Genomic DNA, 22,387 nt, shown 5'->3' with positions numbered 1-22,387 from the left:
TACTGGTCATAGGTTAAGTTCAACGTTTTTCTGTTGCACTAATCATTTTTGACTGGTAGTTATTAAATTTGAGACTCCCTTGCAGACCCTACACCAAAGGAGGCTTTTCAGTTGTACTTTTTTCTCCTACACTAAATCATTCTTCCAATCCCTACACCGGATCTTGAATTTACTCAGAGAGTACTATATTTAACAGAAATGCTGTCCAATAAAGTAGCTAGCTTTGTGTAAAAGTTAGTCCACTTATACTAAGCAGCCTAAGAAATTTCCACAAAAATTGAGCAGGCCTTTCCTGGACTTTAAGCATTTATATGCTTGACAGCTTTCATTTACTCCTGTAATTTTTCCTACTAATCATATAAACTTCTTCAGCTTATGAGTACGTGCTACCGCTTTACCACAAGCTCCACTTTATTAATAGTTCATCCACTTCAAAATACAGGCCTGATTCCCCACCCTCAATCCTCCTTAGTGACTACATAAATGTGAAGAAGTCTCTTTACTAACATACGAAGCATTCATTTATGTAGTTTTCAATTACCAATGTACACCTTTGAGTTACAGAGAAGTCAAATTCAGGCATCACATGCTGCATTTTATCTAGAGGTTACCAAATACACTAAAAGACCATTCTGAGAAATTACACTGAAACTTTCTCAGTCACATCATAGATCATGACAACGTTTCTTTACAAGAATAGGCTTAACTGGATTTCAAGTTCAAATGAAATGGCCAAACTTGGAAGGATTCTGTAAAGGTGTGAAAGATAATGGTTTGGAGTTTTGTTTGTTTGAGGAAAAGTCTACCTATAGCCTACTGAAACTTATGCATTACTTGCATAGAGGAATGGTACAAGTTGCCATTGAAGTGTCCAGTGGTAACAGTGAAAGCAGTTGGCAAGTATTTGATAGTTTACCTTAGGGGTTGAACGTTTCTTTCATCATCTGAGCTTATTTCCATTTCAAAAATCTCTTCCGTCCCAGTAGAAGAGATCTGATCCTCCTTCCTGCTATCTTGTTTGTATTTCTTTCTTCTTCTTTTTTTCTTTTTCACAGAACCTGGGGTGAACACAGTTTCCGTTTCCAATGAGTGTGGGATTTCTGAGTTTGTACATGTCCTCTCATTTTCGCCTGACTTCAAATGATTGTCAGTGTCTTTAAAAAACTGGTCCTCAGTTGGTATTGGAGATGTTGCCAAGTATGCAGGAACTTTTTCCTAAGAAAAATATTATTCAATTTGACTAATTATTAAATCTATAGTTTCAGCATGAACTACCAGCTTTCCAGAACACATTACGTACAAATAAGGCACTCTTGTTACAAATTAAAATATACTAAACAAGCGCAATAGCTCCATTAAAACACTGTACTGGGGACAAATTCAGTGGTCATCACCCTTGATTTCTGAACATCTTAAGACTGATCAGTTCCCACCAACAGCTGACATTGCCTACTTCTATAAAAAATCTGCTTTCAGTTTTGATTTTAGTCATGATGTACGCTAAAACAGAACCCAACCTTACTACCCCTCAAGTGTTACGAATCCCTACCACAATCCATTTTTTAGGGTCTTAATCCTTATTTTCTCCTTCCACTTTGAATTATACTCAGCTTCTTTCAAAATGAGAACTTTCTCCAGTTGCTCACAGTAAACAAGTGGTACCATAAACTAAAACATGGATCAAGCTTATTTCCTTGAAAGACTCCAATTCCTAACAGCAATGGGAAATTACACTTTTACTTCACTAAGAATTTTTTTTCTCTCTGACTATTTCCATTAAAACTTTTAGAAACAACAGATTCAAAAGTGACCAAAACCAAAGCTCAAAGGCAAATATTGTGATTATGTAAGTCCCACATCCTTAGGAAATCAGACTAAAAATTAACCACTATTCTTGTTTTTTTAGAAGCTCATTAACTTCAAGCTGCAAGAGGTTATGTAGAAATTAATTACTGCAGAACATAAAAACAATTCTCAAGTTAACTGGTGGAAGTTTCATAGATAAAATTGTGAAAAACTGTGCTAAAATTTATAAGACAACCTAAAAATATGCTGAAACTGACAGTCTTTGTTAGTACAGAGGCCAGTAACACAACCTGTAAGAACTTAAGACAGCAATTATTATAAGGCACTGCAATTTGTATAACTGCAATCAACAAGAATGAATATACTAAAACAAGGTAAAAAATTCAACAATTCTTTCAAATAATGCTCTAATAATATTAAAAATTTAATTAGTTACTTAATTATAATTGGTAGCCGCATTGCCCAAAACACCAAGCATCTTGGCAGCATATGTAAGTTATGTTAAAATTCAGACAAAAAAAAAAATCCAGCTTTCATAAAAGTCACAATATTGTCCACAACATATTATGCTTTTTAACACGTTATTCTCTTAATACTGCACTGTAACCGTCATGAAGCACAAAGCCCTTACATTTTCCTCCTCGGTTTCTTGTACAAAGAAAGCTTCTCCATTGTCACCAAGTTTCATATGAAGATCAACAGCATCACCATTAATTTCTATATCAATCTGTGAAATGAGACAATTTAATACAAATAATTTGTCATAGGGGAAAGCACTAATCTCAAGGCCCAGTTCACTCAGAGAGAAAACACTGTTCCATTGTAAAATCCTCTTTCTCCTCCCTCTGCTTTTTCAAAGAAATCTGCTATAATCAGGACCTTTATTTTGTTAACCTGCAAAATGCAATATATCTCAGTCCTAACAGAACCTAACACTAAATTGGAAAAAAGAAACCCAAACCATCTGAAGGCTGAATCTTGTTCAGCTAATTAGGAGAGCTAGGAACATAAACAATTGATTTAGTCTTTGTTTTCTGGAACAAAGATCAATGACTGAGACTATTCATATTCGTAAGTTTAAAGCTGAGCCTGAATTGGGGCCTAGTACAAATCTGAGTTCAGAATACCACAAGTTCAAGATGACAAACTGGAAGCCTTCTTAAGGCAAGCTTTGTATCAATAGGATAGAGATCTGTCACAATTATTTCTGCAACTCAGTTAATCTTGTTTCAAATTTTCCTGTTTATGGGGATATGACACATGTTCATAACCCTTCTGCAACCACAATGCTTTCACCCCAGGAAGAATGTTTTTATTCTCATAAAAAGCTACTTTAATTTAAATTACAATGCACAAGAGGGAGAGATTACCCTTTTCCACATGTATGTCATAAAAGAAAAAAAACAAACCAACCCAGAACAATTTTACTTCCTCCTCTGTGAAATCTTGGGCATCCAGTTAAGTTTTATTCCAAATTTTCCCAAACAATATATGTTCAATATTCAGATAAAATTACCTTACTTTTCAGTAAATCTGGTTATCTAATGGTACCTGTATAATTGCAGTTAAGCCTAGCTAATTATAAAATATTTAATGCATGTCATATAGAAACACAGTGCACTTGTCTTACTGTAGAAAATGGCAGCGGCATTTCAGGTTATGTACAGTTCAGAAGGAGACTAAGTTAAATAATGTAATTGCTACAAGATACCCAATACATACATTACTAATGCACTAGTTTCCTGCTGATAGAAAGGAAAAATTACACCCCAAGCCATATAACTAGTATTATGATACGAATACTCATATTCAAGATGGAGAGTTAAACGGCATTAAGCATTTCTTTCCCAGCATACCTGAAGTAAATAAACAGCCATGCACACATTTTAAGACTAATAGCTCATGAGCTGTCAAACCTTTTCTTTCAGTATTTTTGCAGAGTTCTTAAATTACTAGAGGAAGTTCTGCTTTGCATTCCAAACTATCACTCTGTATAGCACATATAAGAAACTGCTCTGTACTAAATCAGCCTGCTAACTGGGTGTGTGGGGGCTGGGGAAGGAGGGGGGTGAGGAAGGGAATGCATTGGTATTCAAAACTTTGTTTTGGCCCACTTTCTGAACTTACCACTTTTTCTTTAGAGCGCAATACACCAAGCTTCCCAAATCGGACATGAAAAGGAGAACACTGGTAAGTACCATCCTGTTGCCGGACCACAATGACATCAATACATCCTGAAAGGGTAGCCTGATTAATGCCTTTGTACAGCTCCTTCACAGTACCCAGGACTTGTCCTGCAAGTTGTCCTACGTAGTTCATAGTCTGAGACTAAGGGAGAAAAAGAAAAATAAAAAAAAGTAGTAAACAAATTTTTAAAACTTTAAGAGATTTTTTTAAAATATGTTTTTTTAAAACATCTAAATATAGTCATAGAATCATAGGGTTGGAAAAGACCCTAGAGATCACTCCAACTGAACCTGTCTACTACTAAATCATGTCCCCAAGCATCTCATCTAACCGCCTTTTAAACACCTCCAGGGATGGTGATTCAACTACCTCCCTGGGCAGCCCGTTCCAGCGCTTGACAACCCTTTCTGTGAAGAGAGATGTGCAATGTTATTTATCAATTACTCTGATTATTGTAACAAGCTTTACACAGACATCTTCAAGAGTCAAAAGAATTTTGAGCCAAATCTTATATTACTAACAGTCTCCAGAGTTGTAAGACCTGTTCTTCATAGCTTATTAACTTTCAAGTATATAAATAATCTTACGTTCAAGTAAATTTTGAAGCAGAACATTTTTACACTTCAAAGCCTAGATTCAAGTAATGCTCAATTACTCAGATAAGCTAAAGACAAAACTCTCAAAACTGCTTGTTTATTTAATACAATTGATCCTCTATTGAAAATGGAGATAACTGTACCTAAGCATACAAAACCATCTTAAAGTCAGAAGGTATGCAGAATGTACTACATGTAACTTTTTTTACAGCTCTACATCTTAATGTCTGAGACACCTTAAAGAAATTATCAGTTGTAGTTTTAATGGGAGACAGGGGAGCCCGAGTTCAGTGTAGAGAAAATAAACACGGAAGAAATCCAGTTTTCTTCCTATAAAAGGAAAGCACACCACCAGTGAATTTATTTGCCCTAAAACAAGTACTAAAGTCTCTTGCAACATAAAAATCATGAACTTGTCATAACCCTTCTTGAACAGCATTGCCACTGCCCTCAGTAGTTAAAACTGAGGCAAGTAAGACTTCCACCTGTGGCAGCTGAGGGCAGACGTTCAAAGTTACTAAGACTCTCCCATTAACTTCTGCCTAAATAAAACTACAATAAGTACCACCTATATAGTTATGATTAATTCTCTGAACAGTTTGATGAAACTCATAGCTATACTTAAAACAGCTGCTGAAGTAAAATCTACTCTGCAAAAACACAAACCTAGCAATATGACCTTGTCCTGAACACATTTGTCTACGAGAAGCAGAAGACTACCGTCTATCAATCAGTTTCCACAGAAATTACAGCCAAAGAACAAACACTGAATTCCAAGTACTACAGTTTCACACGTGAATAGCAAGACTTATCCAAGTTTGCACACTCTGCACTGTATTATTTCAGGTATAAAGACCTACCCACTACTTCCCACAGGTTTCACAAAGTTTCAGTAAAGAGAAAACAAATATTTTACATGGTTTTGTGGCTATTCATACTCCTTAAACCAGAAATTAGAAAGAACAATATGTAGTCTAGTTGAAGGAATCTTACTAGATGAGACTGTATTCTGTTCTTAACAGATGCACAAAGAAAGGAAGATGCACACAGTAAGATCATGCTATAGTCAAACTGTAAAGAAAGAAGAAATACAAAGATAAACAACGATACATACAATCACTTATCAAATATTCTATCTAATCCATTAAAAACACTATCAATGACTGCAGGACTTCCAGACAAAGAATACAGTGTGAACTATGACTACTAATAAGAAATAAAGCCCAAAGATTTCTCAGAACATCTAAGATTTAACTGAAAGGTGAGGGGAAAATGAGAAGACAGTCTAATGGAAATTAAAATGCAACCCTTCCGCATTCTGTCCTCTTCTGCTTCCCAGCTGAAACACTGCTACAAGCTCATTTCAAATATATCCGAGCAATTGCTTCCCTCTGAAGTGTAGTATTTGGGAGAATAAAGAGCCACTGCAAACAAACAAACCACACAGCAGTGAATTTGTGGAGTTTAAATTGTAAAACTCTATTTTGGGATAATATAGAAGCACAGAATTATAGAATCATCAGGTTGGAAAAGACCTCTTGGATCATCAAGTCCAACCATTCCTATCTGCCACTATACCATGTTCCTGAGCACCTCATCTACCCATCTTTTAAATAACTTCAGGGATATTGCTAAGAAAAAAAGTCTACAGTGTATTTCTTTGTCTTTCTTGATGTATTTTTATCCGCCTCTGAACAAGGTTTAGGATTTTTCTTAATCCCTTTAAACAAAAGTCTTCCTCTTGATACTGCTTTCATTATGTAGGTAATTAATCAATTATTTCCTCTATCGGGCCTTCAAAGTCTTCCTTACAGTAACACGGGGTACCAATATAATTGTAGATATGTAGGAAATCTAGAACTACCTTCAGAGACTGAAAGCAGCCACAGAAGTATTTTTCGCCATCTCAGCCTTCTCAAGTCTAACATAACTACCCAACCACATTCAAATTTTTGAAAATAAATAAATAAATAATTAAATGTCCTTCCTTTCCAGGAGACTTAAAAAGGAAGAAAGAGCTTTTCCAATTCAGATTTAAAACTGTTTTGAAATGATTCACAGAATTACTATGCTAGGCAACATGCTAGAGAATTTTCTCCCATAGCTTTTGTTCAATATTGTCAAAGACAAAAAGAACAGACTGTCATGGAGTGATTAATGAGATAAGCAAAATGGACTCCCTATCAACATAAGTGATTAATAAAATTCAGTTTCACCTCTAAGTAGTTTCACATACAACTATAAAATTGACTGCTTGCTAATGAAATAATAGCGCACAACTGCTAAAAGGAGAGGTGTCACTTCAACCTTCCCTCATCTGGCCCCCTTAATGAGCTGATTCTAGCACACTGACACAGCTGGCAGAAATTTAGCCATTCTTCTGTTGTTCTTGTTTGTTTCAGTGGGTTAGTAAACTAGATTAGCTCACAAAGAAGAACATGACCAACACCAGAGAGTCATGAGGAACACGGCAGCACTTCAGAAGTGGAAAAACAAAACGCTGGGAGAGAGAACTGAACATCTTGGTTTTGACAAGCAAAATATTTCCTGTATCTCATGGAATTGTAACCTCACAGAAAGGTAACATCTCAGCTTTACTGTTTAACCAATTAGTTTTCCCCTACAATGACGGTCATCTTTATTCTCAATCTTAGAAAAAAATCTCTAATATATAGTCATTATCATTCACCTTTGCCACTTCCAAGAGGAGTCTGTGGTACTGGCTCACAAAGAAAACTTGATTTCATGTCACCAAGGAGACTGAATTTGTTAGAAGTGTTTGGCACAATCAGGAACAGAAGTCCTAAATAGACTCTTCATTCCATTTATTTAATTTCAGTGAATAGGACTTAAGAAGTGAACATCAGCAAGGAATACTCCAATCATTTAAACAGCAACTTTAAGTAAGACGTCAGGAATTTCACACGAACTGCTAAGATTTGAGTTCAGTTGATAAATAACCTAGTTGTCCTCACATACATGCCAACTGACCTTGTCAAACCACAGAAAACCACCAAAAAATCCCAAGACCTCAGCATTCATGCATTCATCTATTTTACATACATTCTTGCTTTCCTGTAATGAAACTTCTGTTTTATAGATTTCAGTTATATTTCTGTAGCTCATAGCACACCCACATTTATGATCAAAATTTTAAGTTTTTGGGGTTGTTCTTTTGGTTTTCCTTTAAGTTTTATTCTGTATTGCTGGAAAAGTTGTGGTGATCTGTAGTGTATTTGAGTATAGAAAGGAACAATGTAAAACAGTATTGTGTTAATTCTTGTAATTGCAATAGAAATAGCCTGATCACAGAATAAACAGTAAGACAAAGCGTTTCCTCAATAATACTCTATTTCATGTTTAGGAAACATTGGTGAAACATATCTGTCCTGAAAGCAGAGAATAGTGGAGAGTAGTATCCTTCATAACCTGCTGTAAGAATCTAAAAACCGCGCCAATTCCCAGTTCTGCAATCAAGATCAAAAGTCTGATGGACAAGACAAGCTAATACTAGTACTGCTCTAGTAAAGGCAAACTGTGGGTTTTGTGTTCTCAAAGCCAACGTCTTCTACACGGGTGCACCCATATGAACACAAACACTACAAATGCCCAGTTCAACAACAAAAAGAAGAGGGCAAGTTAGTTAAAGGCAAGTTATCAGATTACTCTAGAAAGAGACAGCTTTAGTGGGCATGAACCTCAACTATCACTGCAAAAACAAATTACTTAAATGTAGATCTCAGCTTATAAGAGAGTAGATATTTATAAATCTCATCTATTTTAAGATACATTTAGAGGATTAAAATATAGTGTAATGCTACATGATGTAAACAATGGAGAAGTTGCACTGGTTTCAAGAGATCAGGTAGAAAAATAAAATAAATAACATGCATAGTAATGGCTTCCCTTCATTTACCTCACCATGCCTATATTTATCAGGCAGGAGCTTTGTTTAACCAGAGAAAATCTTTGTGATGCATTTTACTAGTTTCTACTTTGTACCCTGAAGAGATAGGGGAGTAGAAAAATGACCATGTGAAACACGACCACTGTAGTATCAGGTCTACTCAGCAAAAACAAGCAAACAAAACCATCTCTGCTCCCAAGTAAAGATTTTAATTGAGGTTTAGTCTTCCACCTAATATTAAGGATACACAATCAATTTTTATATATTTTACCTAGGCTAATAGGAAATCACATATCCATAATTAGCAATAAATCCGTCAAACTCACCAAGATTCCAGAAGGAACCTTTGCATGGACAGCCACATTTCTATTGAAGTCATCTTCAAAACCATCCTCTTCCGAGAAACGCATCTCAGAAAACAGGAAACTAACTTTGCACAGTACAGGTAAATGCAACGCTTACAGACATAGCAGAATATTGTATCAGCATTTCTTCTCTTTCCACAGAAGCAGAATTATGTAAATCTTCTGGTCTCTTAGAGAAAAATGTGTGGTACACTTTCCCACACAATATTGTCGTTAAAAAGGAAGTACTTCTTTAAGAAAGCTCACACAGAAACTTCCAAACCAATTGGCTTTGCTTGAAATGTCACAGCCCCCTTGCACTCTTCGAGATAAGTAATAACATGGGCAGACTTTGACATATGTTTGCACTGATAGGTAATGATCTTGTTTTACATCAGGTCACGTGACTGTAGCTGAAGCTCCCATGAAGAGAATCAGGGATTTAGTTAATGATTCTTAAGCAAAGTCTGCATTAGCTCACTTGGAGACTTTTCACCCACTGTTGCAACAGTCAAAGCAGCATTCAAAGTCCTAACTCGACCAGCTGCACAAAAAATTCAAGAACACCTGCTGCCACTCCACGTGCCTGCTCCCTCCACTGATGCTTCAGCTTGCCACATCTCAAAGGACAAATCTGTCAACATTTCAGGGTCTAGTATTTGTGGTCTATTTCCCCCACTCTTTGAAACTGTTTTGTAATGGTAAAGTGACAATTGTCCTGGTGTCAAGTTTATACTAAGCCACAGAAAACAAAACACACCAAAATAAACATTTTTTTCCCTGAAGAATCTTTCCTACTTTCTTTAAACTGAATTGTTAAAGCAGTATAATTTGGGTGTGTGGACAATGCATATAAGCTAATTGTACAGCTAGTTCCATGACTGATAAGAATTAATTTTTGATCTGAGGAATTTTGAAATGTCATTACTTATCTAAATAGTATCATGGCTAGGTGAAATAGCTGAGGAACTGTAGTAGTGAATCTCATCATTCGATTCAGTCAAATGTCTTGTAGGTTTCCAAATAATTAAACTACACACACGACCAAAACTATATCAGTCTTGATGAACTCCTAAACAGCGTAAGGACTGCTGTATCTGCAGTAAGGTTACAATAAGCTGCTACCATCCCTGAGCACTTTTCCACGCACTGAATGAGGTCACATTTCATATGGCTCTTCACAGGAAAAATTACTGGTTTTGTCAGCAGATATGACAAGTGGTTTTGTAGGATATTAAGAATTACTAGACACAATAAATTTTCCTCTGCTTGTTATTCCTTTATCATGTGTGTTCCACTGAAATACAGTAAACACTACAGGGTTATGAGCAGAATATAAACCAATTTTGTAAGACAGTGCTACTTGTGAAACACTTTTGCCTCAGCTTTAGCTATTTTTATTGTGTACAGTTTTCTGTTCTATCTATTCTATTTCAATATTGTTCAGTATTTCAGATTGACATTATTTTCTCCAAAGCTTCTGCAAGTGTTTTAGAAGATAGCCCTTTCTAGAAAACAGATAAAACTGAAGTCACTACACAGGCAGTAAGGTAATGTTTATCCCAGTAATCAGCTTTGCACATTTAGTAAGCCTCCTTGTCTTTTATTTCTCAGCATTAGTAAGGTAAATAAAATATAATTCCCTCTCAATAAGTTCATGTTATTTACCTCAATTTACCTGGCAAAATTAGCTTTAGTTTTGAAAAGCAAATACCCCAGATTAGGAAGTGTTAGAAGCAATGTTTTTCATGCAACTTTAATCCAGCTCTTTGGTGTAGATAGATTTTACTGTGGTTTAGCCTCAGAAAGCATATAGAAGTTTTTCCACTAGCCTCATGCAAGCTAATAATGCTGACAAAGATCAGTCATCATCATATGTTTTGTTTGGGTTTTTTTCCCCCCTGCTCTTTGTGGTTCTACACCTCTTAACCCGCTGCTCATTAGTCAAAATCCCTGATGGGAACTACGGTTCCATTTTTTAATAGTATTTTTCTATAGTTAGTATTCAATCACATCAGTTTAGTTTTACAGCATCCCAGAGACGTAATACTGCAATGGGAAACTCAGGCCAGGAGATTAGGAATTAAAAATGCAGTGGGTTTTAGCATAGTTAAAACCTGGACTTTGCAAAGGTTCCCTCCATTATTTTACCTCTTTGTATATTCAAAACATTGCTTCCATAGGCTGCATCTGTAGCTGCTAATTACATTTACATATCCCAGATGGTCATTACAGAAAAAAAAAAATAGCCTGATTGTCTGTTAAAATCGCATTTAAGTGATTTGATTGTACTAAAGAGAAAGTGCAGAACAAGCATTGCCAGAACACAGCCATAGGATGTCTCCCCGGCTTTCATCAGTACACGTCATTCTAAGTTCTGGAAAGAAGGGCACAGAAACATAGACACCAGCTTCTATCAGTACACAATCACAATTCACTGAGAGATCCAGATCAAATTGCTAAAATGAATTAATGAGACAAATCCTTCTCTAATTAACATAGCCTAATAGATACAGCAAGTATGGGACAACTTTTCTTCACATCCAATATGCCTCCTTCATAGCTTTCAGTTTCCACAGTTCTCAGTCTCATACCCCATCCTGACATTGGAAAAGGGTCTTTTCACCTCACATCTCAACTCAGATTCCTAAATTCCACCTCTCCTTTATTTTCATGCACTTTTTACACTTGGTTTATCAGATATAACAAAGTGGAAGAGTTCCCATTTCTCCTACAGAGACTGCAAAAATCAGACTGTGATTGAAAACACTTTCTTGTGCTCAGTTTTTTGATCCTAGTCCTGGTCTGAAGCATTTGCTTACTGAAACTGAAAACAAAGCTCTGCGCATTACAGCTTGTGATAAAATACGTTCAATATATCATCTTTGTTACTTTCAACTGCAAAAGACTATCCATTCTCAATATGGACTTTTAAACTTAATTCAAAGGCTAATAACTGCCGAATTAAAATAAATTTACACATGAATAGCAGAAAACATACTGAATAAAGACCATCTGCCTCAGATGCCTTCTAAAAAGAGACAGAATTTTTTGAAAAAAGCTAAACTTTTTCCTCTAGTAGAGTGGAAACACACCACTAAGTTTAACGTATTAAAAATAAATATACTTACTAAAATTTTCTGTATAAAGGCTGAAGGTTGCTAATACATAACTTGGAATGAAGTTTACCATTTTAGCAAAGTTATGTGCAACTATAGATCAAGTTCTGCTAAAAATGCTGCAAAAGACTGAAGAGCAGTGTTACCTACTTTCACCTGCAATTCTCAGCCATTTAAAAAATAAAAACAGTCCACCCCTCCATCACAAGTAACAATCACACGATACAAGAATCCAAACAGTTAACAGACCTCGGAGAAACACCAGTGATTCAAAAGCAATGCATTGCCTGCTAAGTTGATCGTTAAAAATTAATAAAATCAAACATGTAGGTTTTTTTATCTATGATGCAAGACAATAAATTCAATTTCTTCAAGGTCTCCTGTGAGGTAGAGTCAAGAGTCATCCACATTAGAATAATTTTCAGTGCAGCTTACGTTTTTTTTTTTTTTTCATCTCTAAGAGAAACAAAGATAGCAAGAAAAGAAATCAGCAGTTTACTTGGACTTGGCCCTTCTGTAATGTGTCAACAGTTATATATGTATGCTCTCTATGAATCATCCATTTCTGGTATTATAGCATCTTTCCTCGTATTAATTTGAGCATTTTTTTTAAGTTACTTTTTTTTTTTCTGTTTACTTTACTGGAACTTCAGTTAGACACTTTAAGGGTCTGTGAAGTGAGTTTTACTGTTAAAATGATTGGTTCGATCAAAAGCTTAGGTGACATGCACACAAAAAGTTCTTATGTACATGAAGACCTTAACTTCCTACAAGGAACTGAAAAAAAATTACTGGCTAATACAAGAGTCCTTTGGACTGTGCATGACCACATCCCACGTAAGTGCCTGCCACACTTCACACACGTATTTCCAGCAGCAGAGACTCTTCTACAGGCACATCATCCCTGGCTGAAATTATTTCTAGACACACACCACAGAACCCAAGATTTCTGAATAGAAATCCCATCCATGTCATTTTTACACGAGATGACAGAAATCAGATGAAGATTTTCTTGCATGTTTCTAGAAAGCACTAAACTTTTCCCTATTGAACAAGCCCTTATCTTTCTATTTTCTTCATTTAAGAAAAGCTGCATTCCAGGCACTGATCTGCCTCAGATGTATTTATACTTTCTTGCAGCCTTCCAGGATTTAAGAGTCAAAGCAAAAGAACACAGTCATGTCTTTAAGCATGAAATGCATCCTAATCTATTAGCAGTGAATAATTTGAATAATGATTTAGACTAGTACATATCCTCAGGCTGACAAGAAGGATCAGAAAAATATTTATTCCATGAAATGCACAAATAGTTCTAAATATAGTGTATATAAACAATAAACCTTTTTTTTACTTGGTAGACCCTCCATATTGTTGGGCTAATAAACATGTACCGAAAATAGAATAACATACATAAATTTGATTTGCATAAATATTTTGCTATTTTACTAGAAAAACCCTCAAACCAGTACAAGTACTAGTCTTACAGAATTTCCACACAGTTATTCATAGCACGAGATGTTGGGAGGGGGAAAATTAGATATAGCTGAGCAAAGTAGCATACACTTACTTATTCACCATATACAATCTACTTGCATTACTGAGTTTTAATAAGCACAGAGATCACATCTGTCTGAAGGATTTATCTGTTCACCCCTTGCACACAACAGCATGTCTGCACTGTCTATATGAGGCACAACAAACCTGTAACACAGCCTCACAGATTTCTTCTTTGAGTTAATATGCACACATTTGGGGAAAGAACAGCTTTAAGCCACCACTAAATTCGGGAGGGGTGGTTTATCACAGTATTTCAGTTCACATCACAAACTAAATTCTATTGTTAACCAAGGGAGAGAGAATTACTTCCGTTTATGACAACCTCAGCTGCAATTCATTATTGGAAGCATCTCTGAAAGAATTTTGCAAAGAATCCTTTACATGTTTCCTTTAAAAGGCCTTTCATAGCCATCAATTCAGAGGAAGCACATTTCCTGAGAAGACAGTTACACAGACTAAAAAAAGACAAGTAAACCTAAAGACCTGGCCTGTGGTCTAAGACTGGCTTAGCATACGCTGGCTTCAGCCACACAGACCTACACAAAAGATGTCACTTGGTACACCAGAGACTTTATTATTACTTTACGTATTTAAACTTCTGGTATTGAACTTAAGCACTGTTTCAGACTGGTTCCTCGATTAAAAACTTGAACTGTTCACTCAGTACAGACAGCAGCAATGAGCAAGTTTTGGAAAAGAGTGACTTAAGCAGTTAATGCACATTGTCAAATTACATTACTGTAAAACTGAAACAAACCGTTAATAAAATACTTAACTAGGAAGGGGAAGCTTGTACCCTTTACTTGGAAATTCCCTTGAAATAAAAACACAAGAAAAAAAAATTTCTATCAATTTTTTTTTAAACCCCTGGTTTTTTAAGCTCTGTCCTTAAACACAATCTTGGCACGACAGTTTCATATTAAATCAGCTTGCATGCACAAACTGGAATGTAAGCATTTATGTTACTACATACTAGAGTGTTTGTAACAACCAAGATGAGATGGCAGCTAGGTGAAATTTAAAAAAAGTCATTTATAAGCAAAACATTCTTTGGAACAGTAGCAACATTTTTACTACACTTGAAGAGGATAATTTTATTTATAATTTTAAAAACTATGTGCCTACCTATATAACAGAGATATTTACAAAGATGACATCTTTATATTACTACAGAATCTTAAAATGCAACTCCAGTGAGATCAAAGATTCATAAAGAGTACTAATCAACATCGCCAGATGCTAAAATCACTAGGATACAGCACGCTACTCTGTTGTGTTCTCAGAATTTGCCCAGTATGGGAAGAGGACATCTAAAGCATCTAAAGCTTTAGACCTGAATTCACAAATATATTGACTGTTTTCTATCAGCCTGAGAGCTTTTTTACTGTGAGTATGTGTAACATGCAGAACCGAATCTCACACCAGAAGGTGTCTTTTCATCTCTTTACAAACAATCATGTATAACATATTTGCAATTCATGATATAAACAATGATTAAAAGTTACTTTATACATAAGCCAAAGCTATTTCACAAAACCAATAAAAAACAACCAACCAAACAAAACATGACCATAAAAACATATCACAAATGAAAAACAGAAAACCCAGCACCCCCAAAAGTAGCTTACTAATTCAGCACAGATATTGGATGATCATACGCAGACCTTGGAGAACTGCTTTCCTATAAGCTGTGATCTTGCATTTTACACATAGAAAACTGGAAAAGAAGAAAATTCCTGAACTGAAGTATTAACCATGTGAGTGAGCATCTTCAAGGAAGAGAGTAATGCAAGCAACTTAACCTCTAGCTTTGACAGAGGTTCCCAATGTGGCTTTGGACAAGATCCTTTCAGCTTCTCTGATCTAGATTGCAAGTTCTTTTGGGGCAGAGTCAAAGTCTTAGAGCACGTAATGCAAGAAGGGCTATTCTGGACCTTAACTTGCATAAGGAGGTGTCAAGTGCAATAAATGCGGGTTTTATTTCCCCATAATTGATCGTGACTCTGCAATACAGCAAAGAGATGTTGTTGGAAGTAGGAAGGAGGACAAAAAGTTCTCTCCACTGCAGAACTGGAACATTTTACATGCATGTCATCCAAGTAAACAATAGCAAAGAACTAAAGTTAACTTTGTAACAAACCAAAAGGCTGAGTACTAAGACAAGTTCAAACACCACCCTTTTAACATGACATTAGAATACTGAAACATTTTAATGCGCTTAACTGAAAAGTTATGCTACAAACTGAAGAATTAATACAGAATTGCCTACAAGTACCTTCCAGCACTATCTAGTTATTCCTCAAGAAAAGGGTTCTTCCTTGATTTTGGTAGGAGATGGCAGAATCGTTTACCGAGATGCAAAGAAGCTATAGCAGGGTCTAAGAGAGAATGCATAACTGATGGTCCTGCCTGGAACTAGTTGCCTAGCATGCATACAAACAATAGTTACCTGTCTCCTAAGTGACTGACATGCCCACACTTTCAGTAGCACAAAGTGAAGGCATTTTGTGCCTTATGACTTTTCATTCTGAGTAGTGTACAGCTGTACATTCTTAAAATGTGAAGAACACTATACATTTTTCCTCTTTCAATATTATTCGCAAACATTAAGAGCTCAGTATTCAAAATTGTCCTGAGAAATACTATTATGAGGTATAAAAACCAAACAAAACCCCCAAATAACCGAGTTCTGTAGGATACTATCTTCTCCTCTGACAGTATCCTAAATAATACCAAATACCATTATGAGATATGGCTAAAAAATTCTTTTGTGTAACAACAACGCAATTTTCTGTGGGGAAAAATAATCAGACATACAAAGTGCAGACAATACATAGATACACCGACTACATCACTTTGCTGAATGGAAATGCAGACGTTTACACAGCATATCCTTTTGCTCTACTAAAAATCAGTGGTGTCTGGTACACGTATTCAGTAACCACTTAACGAGAGGAAAAATGCAGTTCACAAATTAAGTTAGACGTGAACTTGGCCAAAACTCAAGTACATACACACACACACACAAAAAATGCAGACAATGTACTTCCAGCGATTAACACTTCACAGTCCCTACACCAGCCGGGATAAAAAGAAAACACAAAGGAGGAGTGCCCCGCAGGCACGCGAGTCAACACCCGAGTTTAAGAGACGCACACCCGTAAAACGGAAGGAGCACGGTCAGCAAGGCACGTATCGCGATTTTTAACATTTTAAGAGTCGCACCGCCAAGCCTTGGCAGAAAATGCGCAGTTTGAAACCGCTAAACCGCCCTCCCGGCAGCCCAAGGCAGCGCCGGGGCTCGCCCAGTGCCGGCCGGCAGGGCAGGCAGAGGCGCAGCCAGCCCGCCCCCGTCTACGCAGGGCACCCCACAGCCAGGGGACGGGGAAGGGACGCTTCCCTTTCCCCCTGTACAGGGCAGAGACGCAGTCCTCTGCCTTGATCCATCCAGGACACCTGGCAGCCAGGGGACAGGGAAGGGATGTTTCCCACCCCGCCCGCACAGGGCGGGCTGAGGTGCAGCCCCTCGCCCCCAATCTATCCAGGTCAACTGACAGCAAGAGGATGAGGAAAGGGATGTTTCCCCTTTCCCCCTGCCCCTGATCTACCCAGGACACCTTGGCAGCCAGGATACAGGGAAGGGATGTTTCCCCTCCCCCCCCCAACACAGGGCACGCAGAGGAGCAGCCTCTTGCCCTGATGCATCCAGGACACCTGGCAGCCAAAAGACAGGGAAGGGATGTTTCCCCTCCCCCCCACAAAGAAAAGCGATGCAGCCCCCTGCCCTGATCCATCCAAGACACCTGGCAGACAGGAGACAGGGAACGAATGCTTCCCCTCCCCCCTGCACAGGGCGGGCAGAGGTGCAGCCCCTCACCCGCAATCTATCCAGGCCAACTGGCAGCAAGGGGATGGGGAAGGGACGTTTCCCCTTCCCCTACCCAGGACACCTTGGCAGCCAGGAGTCAGGGAAAGGATGCTTCCCCTCCCCCCCCCAACACAGGGCACGTAGAGGAGCAGCCCCCTGCCCTGATGCATCCAGGACACCTGGCAGCCAGGGGACAGAGACGGGATGTTTCCCCTTCCCCCCCTTCCCATAGGACAGGCAGAGATGCAGCCCCTCGCCCCCAGTCTATCCAGGTCAACTGGCAGCAAGGGGATGGGGAAGGGATGTTTCCCCTTTTCCCCGCACAGGGCAGGCAGAGGGGCAGCCCCTGCCCGGATCCATCCCGGTCCCCCGGCCGCCAGGGTCAGGGCCGGGCGATTCCCCCCGGCACACCAGCGCCGACTCGGCGGCGGCAGCGCCCCCTCTACCTCTGCCTCCTCCTCCTCCTCCTTCTTCTTCCTCTTTCCCACATTTCTCGCTTACCTGGACCGGGCCCCGTCAGGGCCGGCGCCGGCCGAGGCGGGACGGGCGGACGGAGGATGAATGGCGGGGAGCAGCCCCGCTCGGCTCGAACGCGAACTGCGCCAGCCCGGCGGCCGGGCCGGGGCGGGGGGGGGGGAGGCGGGGAGAGAGCGAGCGCGCGCCAGCTCAGCGGCGCGGCCCCGCCCCGCTCCTCGGTCACGTGACGGCTCGGCGCGTAGAGCCCGGCGGGCTGTGAGGGGAGTGGGGGCGGCAGCGGGGCGGGGGCCGGCGGGGAAGGGGCGCGGCGGGGCGGGAGGCGGCAGCGGAGTGGGGTGGGTAGGGGCACGGAGAGGCGGGAGGTGACAGCGAAGGGGGCACAGAGGGGCACGGGAAGCGCGGGGCCATTGCGGCTTGGGTGACGCATCGCGGCTGCTTACCGCGGTCCCCGCCCGTTTCCCGAGTGGATCAGCAGGAAAAAGCGCTCTCCGTAGCTGTTTTTAGCCGCAGTCTGAGCTCTGTCTTGGAATTAACACCTGGTGACGGGGGCGTTCCACGAGAAACTCCCTCCGCGTTCAGGGTGTTTGCCCCTTTACGCATCTGCCATCGCATCCTTCCTTTGAAAGTTACCAGTAAGCCCAGAGGAGGCTGGAAAAGAATTCTTATTCTTTTTTTTTTTTTTTTTTTTTTCACATTTAAGAGTAGAATTGCAAAATCAAAACATGTCCAGCAGGCCGGGTACGTATTTCAGGTCAGCAGCTTTGTTGCCCGTGGCTCTTGTGATTCACCCCACTGCTCGCTGAAGTTGCTTTGATTCCGTGTTATTATTTACTTGACTCACACTGTTGCCCAGAGGCCACAGAAGATACTGGGACGTAATATGGACTAAAACAGAGTAACAGTCTCGCCTCAAACAACTTGTAGTATAAAAAATGGAAAAGAAAAAAGAAGTAGCGTAATTGGAAATAGTTTAGGTTTCACAGTTCAATGTTTTATCACTATCCGTGTTCTTTATTTTACTGTGCTTGTCTACGTTTACTTTCTCATGTGCCAACCTGTTGACAAGTTCTCACACGAGGCTAGTGTGAGAATTAATTGATAAATTTTGCTACAGCTGGTTTGTATGTTTAACTATATCATCGTATAAATCTGTCTTGTAAGACATGGCTGTTTTAGCTCAGGAGATAACCTGTCTCAGGGCTGCGAGAATTTATTGATGTGCTTTGTTGTCTTGTAAGGTATAGTTGGTTTAGGTCAGGAGGTAACCTGAAGAAAGTCTCCAGACATGGCTGGATAATCTAAACAAACAAACAAAAGAAAAGAACACTGAGAATTTACACAGTTCTTTGTCTAAAACTAGTCTGTATACCCACTGCTTTTGTAAGATGGGATGCCTTTTTTTAGGTCATCTGATTCAGCACTGAATTGTAAAATAAAAATATTATTGTCTTTGCTTCAAGGACTTCGTCGTTTTCAATATTTTACCAGTAAATAAGTGTTTCTTACACTAGCTAGGTGGTTTTTTTTTTCTAATATCACTTCGTGTTAAAGCCATTTTGGGCTCTCACATAGGTTTTCTATGATTGTCATGTAAGGCTAGTTAACAGAATATTCAGTGCAACTGGCAACAAGACATGCTAGCATGCAAAGCAGTGAATATAGAGTTTACTGTGATAATCCATGCGCCTCTGAAAAGATGCTTCACCATCTTTTGTACCAGTCCTACAAAGAGATAAGATCTGTTTATTCATCTGTACCTCCTGGGACAAGCTGCCTAAAAGATTATAGTCAGTGAGTTTGCTTATTTGCAAATAACATTTTTAAATCCCTTTGAGCATGGAACTAAAAAAAGTCAATCCCTGCACAACATGCAGGCTGTTTTGTTTTAAAGAAAGCAATTTGTGGAAGAAGACACAAACACAGAATTACATGGATAGCGCGACTGTATTGTACACATGTAAAAAGAAAGAAAAGTTAGATTTCATGCCTGCCCATTCTGATGATGTTATTGTCATGTCAGAAATTCTGAATCAATTTTGGAACACTTTCCAGGACTCGGGATCACAGATGCAGCATAGACTAATACAGCAGTTTTCCACTCTTCAGTACAACCATATTTAAGCTGCAGTAATTTTCTGAAGACGCCTCCTATTTGCATATAATGTCATAATAATTACCTAGCCTTGGTAGCACAACATCTGTCACAAACACGCAGTGTGCACTTTGGCTAATAGATCATTTCCCTGTGCTGTAGCAAGTTCCTTACTTCACATCTTAGTTGCTTAGTTTGTGAGGGTAAACACATCAGCGGTTGCTCGGACGGAATATTTTTCCTTGCATTCCTGTGATCTTATCTTTGCTGATCATAGTAAAAAGTGATTTTTTTGAGTTGAGGGGATTCTTCTTTCCAATGCCAAACAGACCTCTTCACATGGAGATAAGGCGTGGGGGTTAGATCTATCAGTATGTCCTCAAATGTCAATTTTAAGCTAGATCCTATTATAAAATAAACCCTAACCAAAAAGCAGGCCAGCTTCTTTGCTGGCAGAAAAATCTTTGTTTGAAGGTGGGTAACAAATTGAAAGTCTTACTTTTCTATTTCAGACCTGGAATAGATGCTTCTGATTAAAAAGTATTTGAAAACACAGTGTTTTCCCTTTAGGTAATCTCTTCCATTCCAGAATTATTGCCTCCCGACAGTCAGAAGGCTGCAGGAATACAGCCCTCTGTATTTTTGTTTTGCATTCTCTACTTTTGTGTGCTTAAACACAGAAGATTACAGACAAGCTGTGAAAATGGTCTGCATTTTCCACATCAGTGTCAAGTGAGAGTTGTTTCCGTTCTCGTTGTGTGGAGTTACACCCTGTAGTGGTGTAGATAGGATCTCTGTACATCTATGCGTGATTTGTGGTTCTTATTGAGCCATAACTCACTAGTAGTTAAACCAGGGCCTCCAGGCCACAGAAAACCTGCCACCTCATTTATGTTTATTTTTCCTTTTCACCACAAATGTCACTATTATTTTCCCCATCAGGGACTGGGGGAGCATGATGAGAGCAACTGCTTTAATTTTCTTTGTTTGTTTGGTGGAGAGGAAATAATCTGAAAGCGTGTTACCTAATGCTATACCTATATCAGTGGCTCTCCAGCTTTTCCATTGCTAGGTCATGTCTAGCAGTGATAGTGTATGAGAGAGGTAGTCTGCTTAGGGCTAGGCAAAAAAGAATGAACCACCTCCAGCAGCTTAGGATACAGTGTCGGGGTAAATCACAGGTCAAGGAAGATAAAGAGTGCTAGGCATGGCTTTGTTGAAGTCTCAGGAAATTTGTGGTTCTGTGGGTAGTAGAGAGGTGTAGGTATAAGCACGTAGAATCAACTCCTAGCTTTTATTGGTCCCTGAGTGCTCAACATGTTGCTGACATTTGTGGCTGAAAGAAAAAAAATGGCCTTTTGCTTAGTTGCTACAGCGGTTAAAAAAACAATGTCTTTGGCTGCACACTGCAAAAAAAGCTTATGTTGGTGATAAAACTTTGTTATGTCATTTTGCCCTTTTTTTACGCACATTCAACATCCAGAATGTTGTTTGGAGCAGTCGTTTATTCTTTACCTACCACCACCCACATGCTCATCTTACAGCAGTCAGGATATCCTTAAACCTTTTTTTTTTTAAGTTGTTTTTTTTAGACTCGTTCTGTTATATCTTTACCCATAAACCCAAGGGACTCTTTATTTCTGCTTCTTAGTCATGGCTTGCATGTCCCCCCGGGAGTGTTTCAATAACTTCTCTGGGATCAGAATGACATTATGACAGCATGTAACAAATTAGTTTTGTTTATCTTTTAGATCTCATTTAACAATTGGAAAAAAATGGGGAAAGCTAGTGGCAGGGATTCAGGGCTGCGCCTTGGCTATAGCCTGAGACTCCAAAGTATTTAAACACAGCTCCACTGTAGTTGATGGGTTTGTTTGTAGGTTTAGGATGTTTGGTTATGTCAGCACACTGAGATCAAGTTTCATGTGAGCAATATTTCTCCATTCTTTGTCAATCATAAGCATGTGTTTCATAAACCACCTTCTGATAATAGATGTGATGGGGTTCCAGGCTTACTATTAAGAGGTTCCTTATCCTTGCCAAAATCACAGCCTAAGCAAGTAGGAGGTTTTATTCTGCCCCTGTTAGTGAGTGATGAAACAGTAAATGGTGGGGAAAGAGGGAAGGAAAGTGTTGCATTTGAAAAGGCAGAAGGAAAAAGATTACAGGAAAGACAACTCACATAATGAAATGGGAAGTGAGACAAAGGGAAAAGTCAGCAGAAGTTTTTAGCCAGATCTGGTGCCTTCTTTCCTCTCCTTGCCGTTGGTCTCATCCTTTCACTGTCTCTCTCATGGTACCTTTAATTCCAGAAGCCCTTGTGGAACAGAGCAGTTTCTCTAATGTTTTTCTCTTTACAGCTTTTGTTACTCTTTTCTCTGGACAATATTTTACTTCAGTTCTTAAAACATACTATGCTTTTAACAACACAAGA

At 38.9% G+C, this 22,387-nt stretch overlaps 1 protein-coding gene across 4 annotated transcripts in view; it reads right to left on the bottom strand.

The window, feature by feature from the left end:
* LPIN2 (lipin 2) overlaps nucleotides 1-17,988 on the bottom strand; it is a 492,308-nt gene extending 474,320 nt beyond the window's left edge. For 2 of the 4 annotated variants that reach the window (XR_011337174.1, XM_069853929.1), the window contains exons 1-4: nucleotides 8,823-9,123; nucleotides 3,934-4,134; nucleotides 2,438-2,533; nucleotides 917-1,215 (exon numbers count right to left, since the gene is read on the bottom strand). Coding sequence is in view for 3 of the 4 variants with exons in the window: in XM_069853929.1 (XP_069710030.1) it covers nucleotides 917-1,215; nucleotides 2,438-2,533; nucleotides 3,934-4,134; nucleotides 8,823-8,906 (680 nt within the window). In the remaining variant the exon portion in view is untranslated. Of the gene's footprint in view, nucleotides 1-916; nucleotides 1,216-2,437; nucleotides 2,534-3,933; nucleotides 4,135-8,822; nucleotides 9,126-17,885 lie in introns of those variants that run through there. The other 2 variants (XM_069853930.1, XM_069853931.1) reach the window with 2 other exon arrangements.
* Nucleotides 17,989-22,387: the final 4,399 nt, after the last annotated feature.

This window comes from Phaenicophaeus curvirostris, chromosome 3 (assembly GCF_032191515.1).
Source record: "Phaenicophaeus curvirostris isolate KB17595 chromosome 3, BPBGC_Pcur_1.0, whole genome shotgun sequence".
In the NCBI taxonomy this organism is placed as follows: Eukaryota; Metazoa; Chordata; class Aves; order Cuculiformes; family Cuculidae; genus Phaenicophaeus; species Phaenicophaeus curvirostris.
This window is presented reverse-complemented; position numbering and strand designations above follow the sequence as displayed.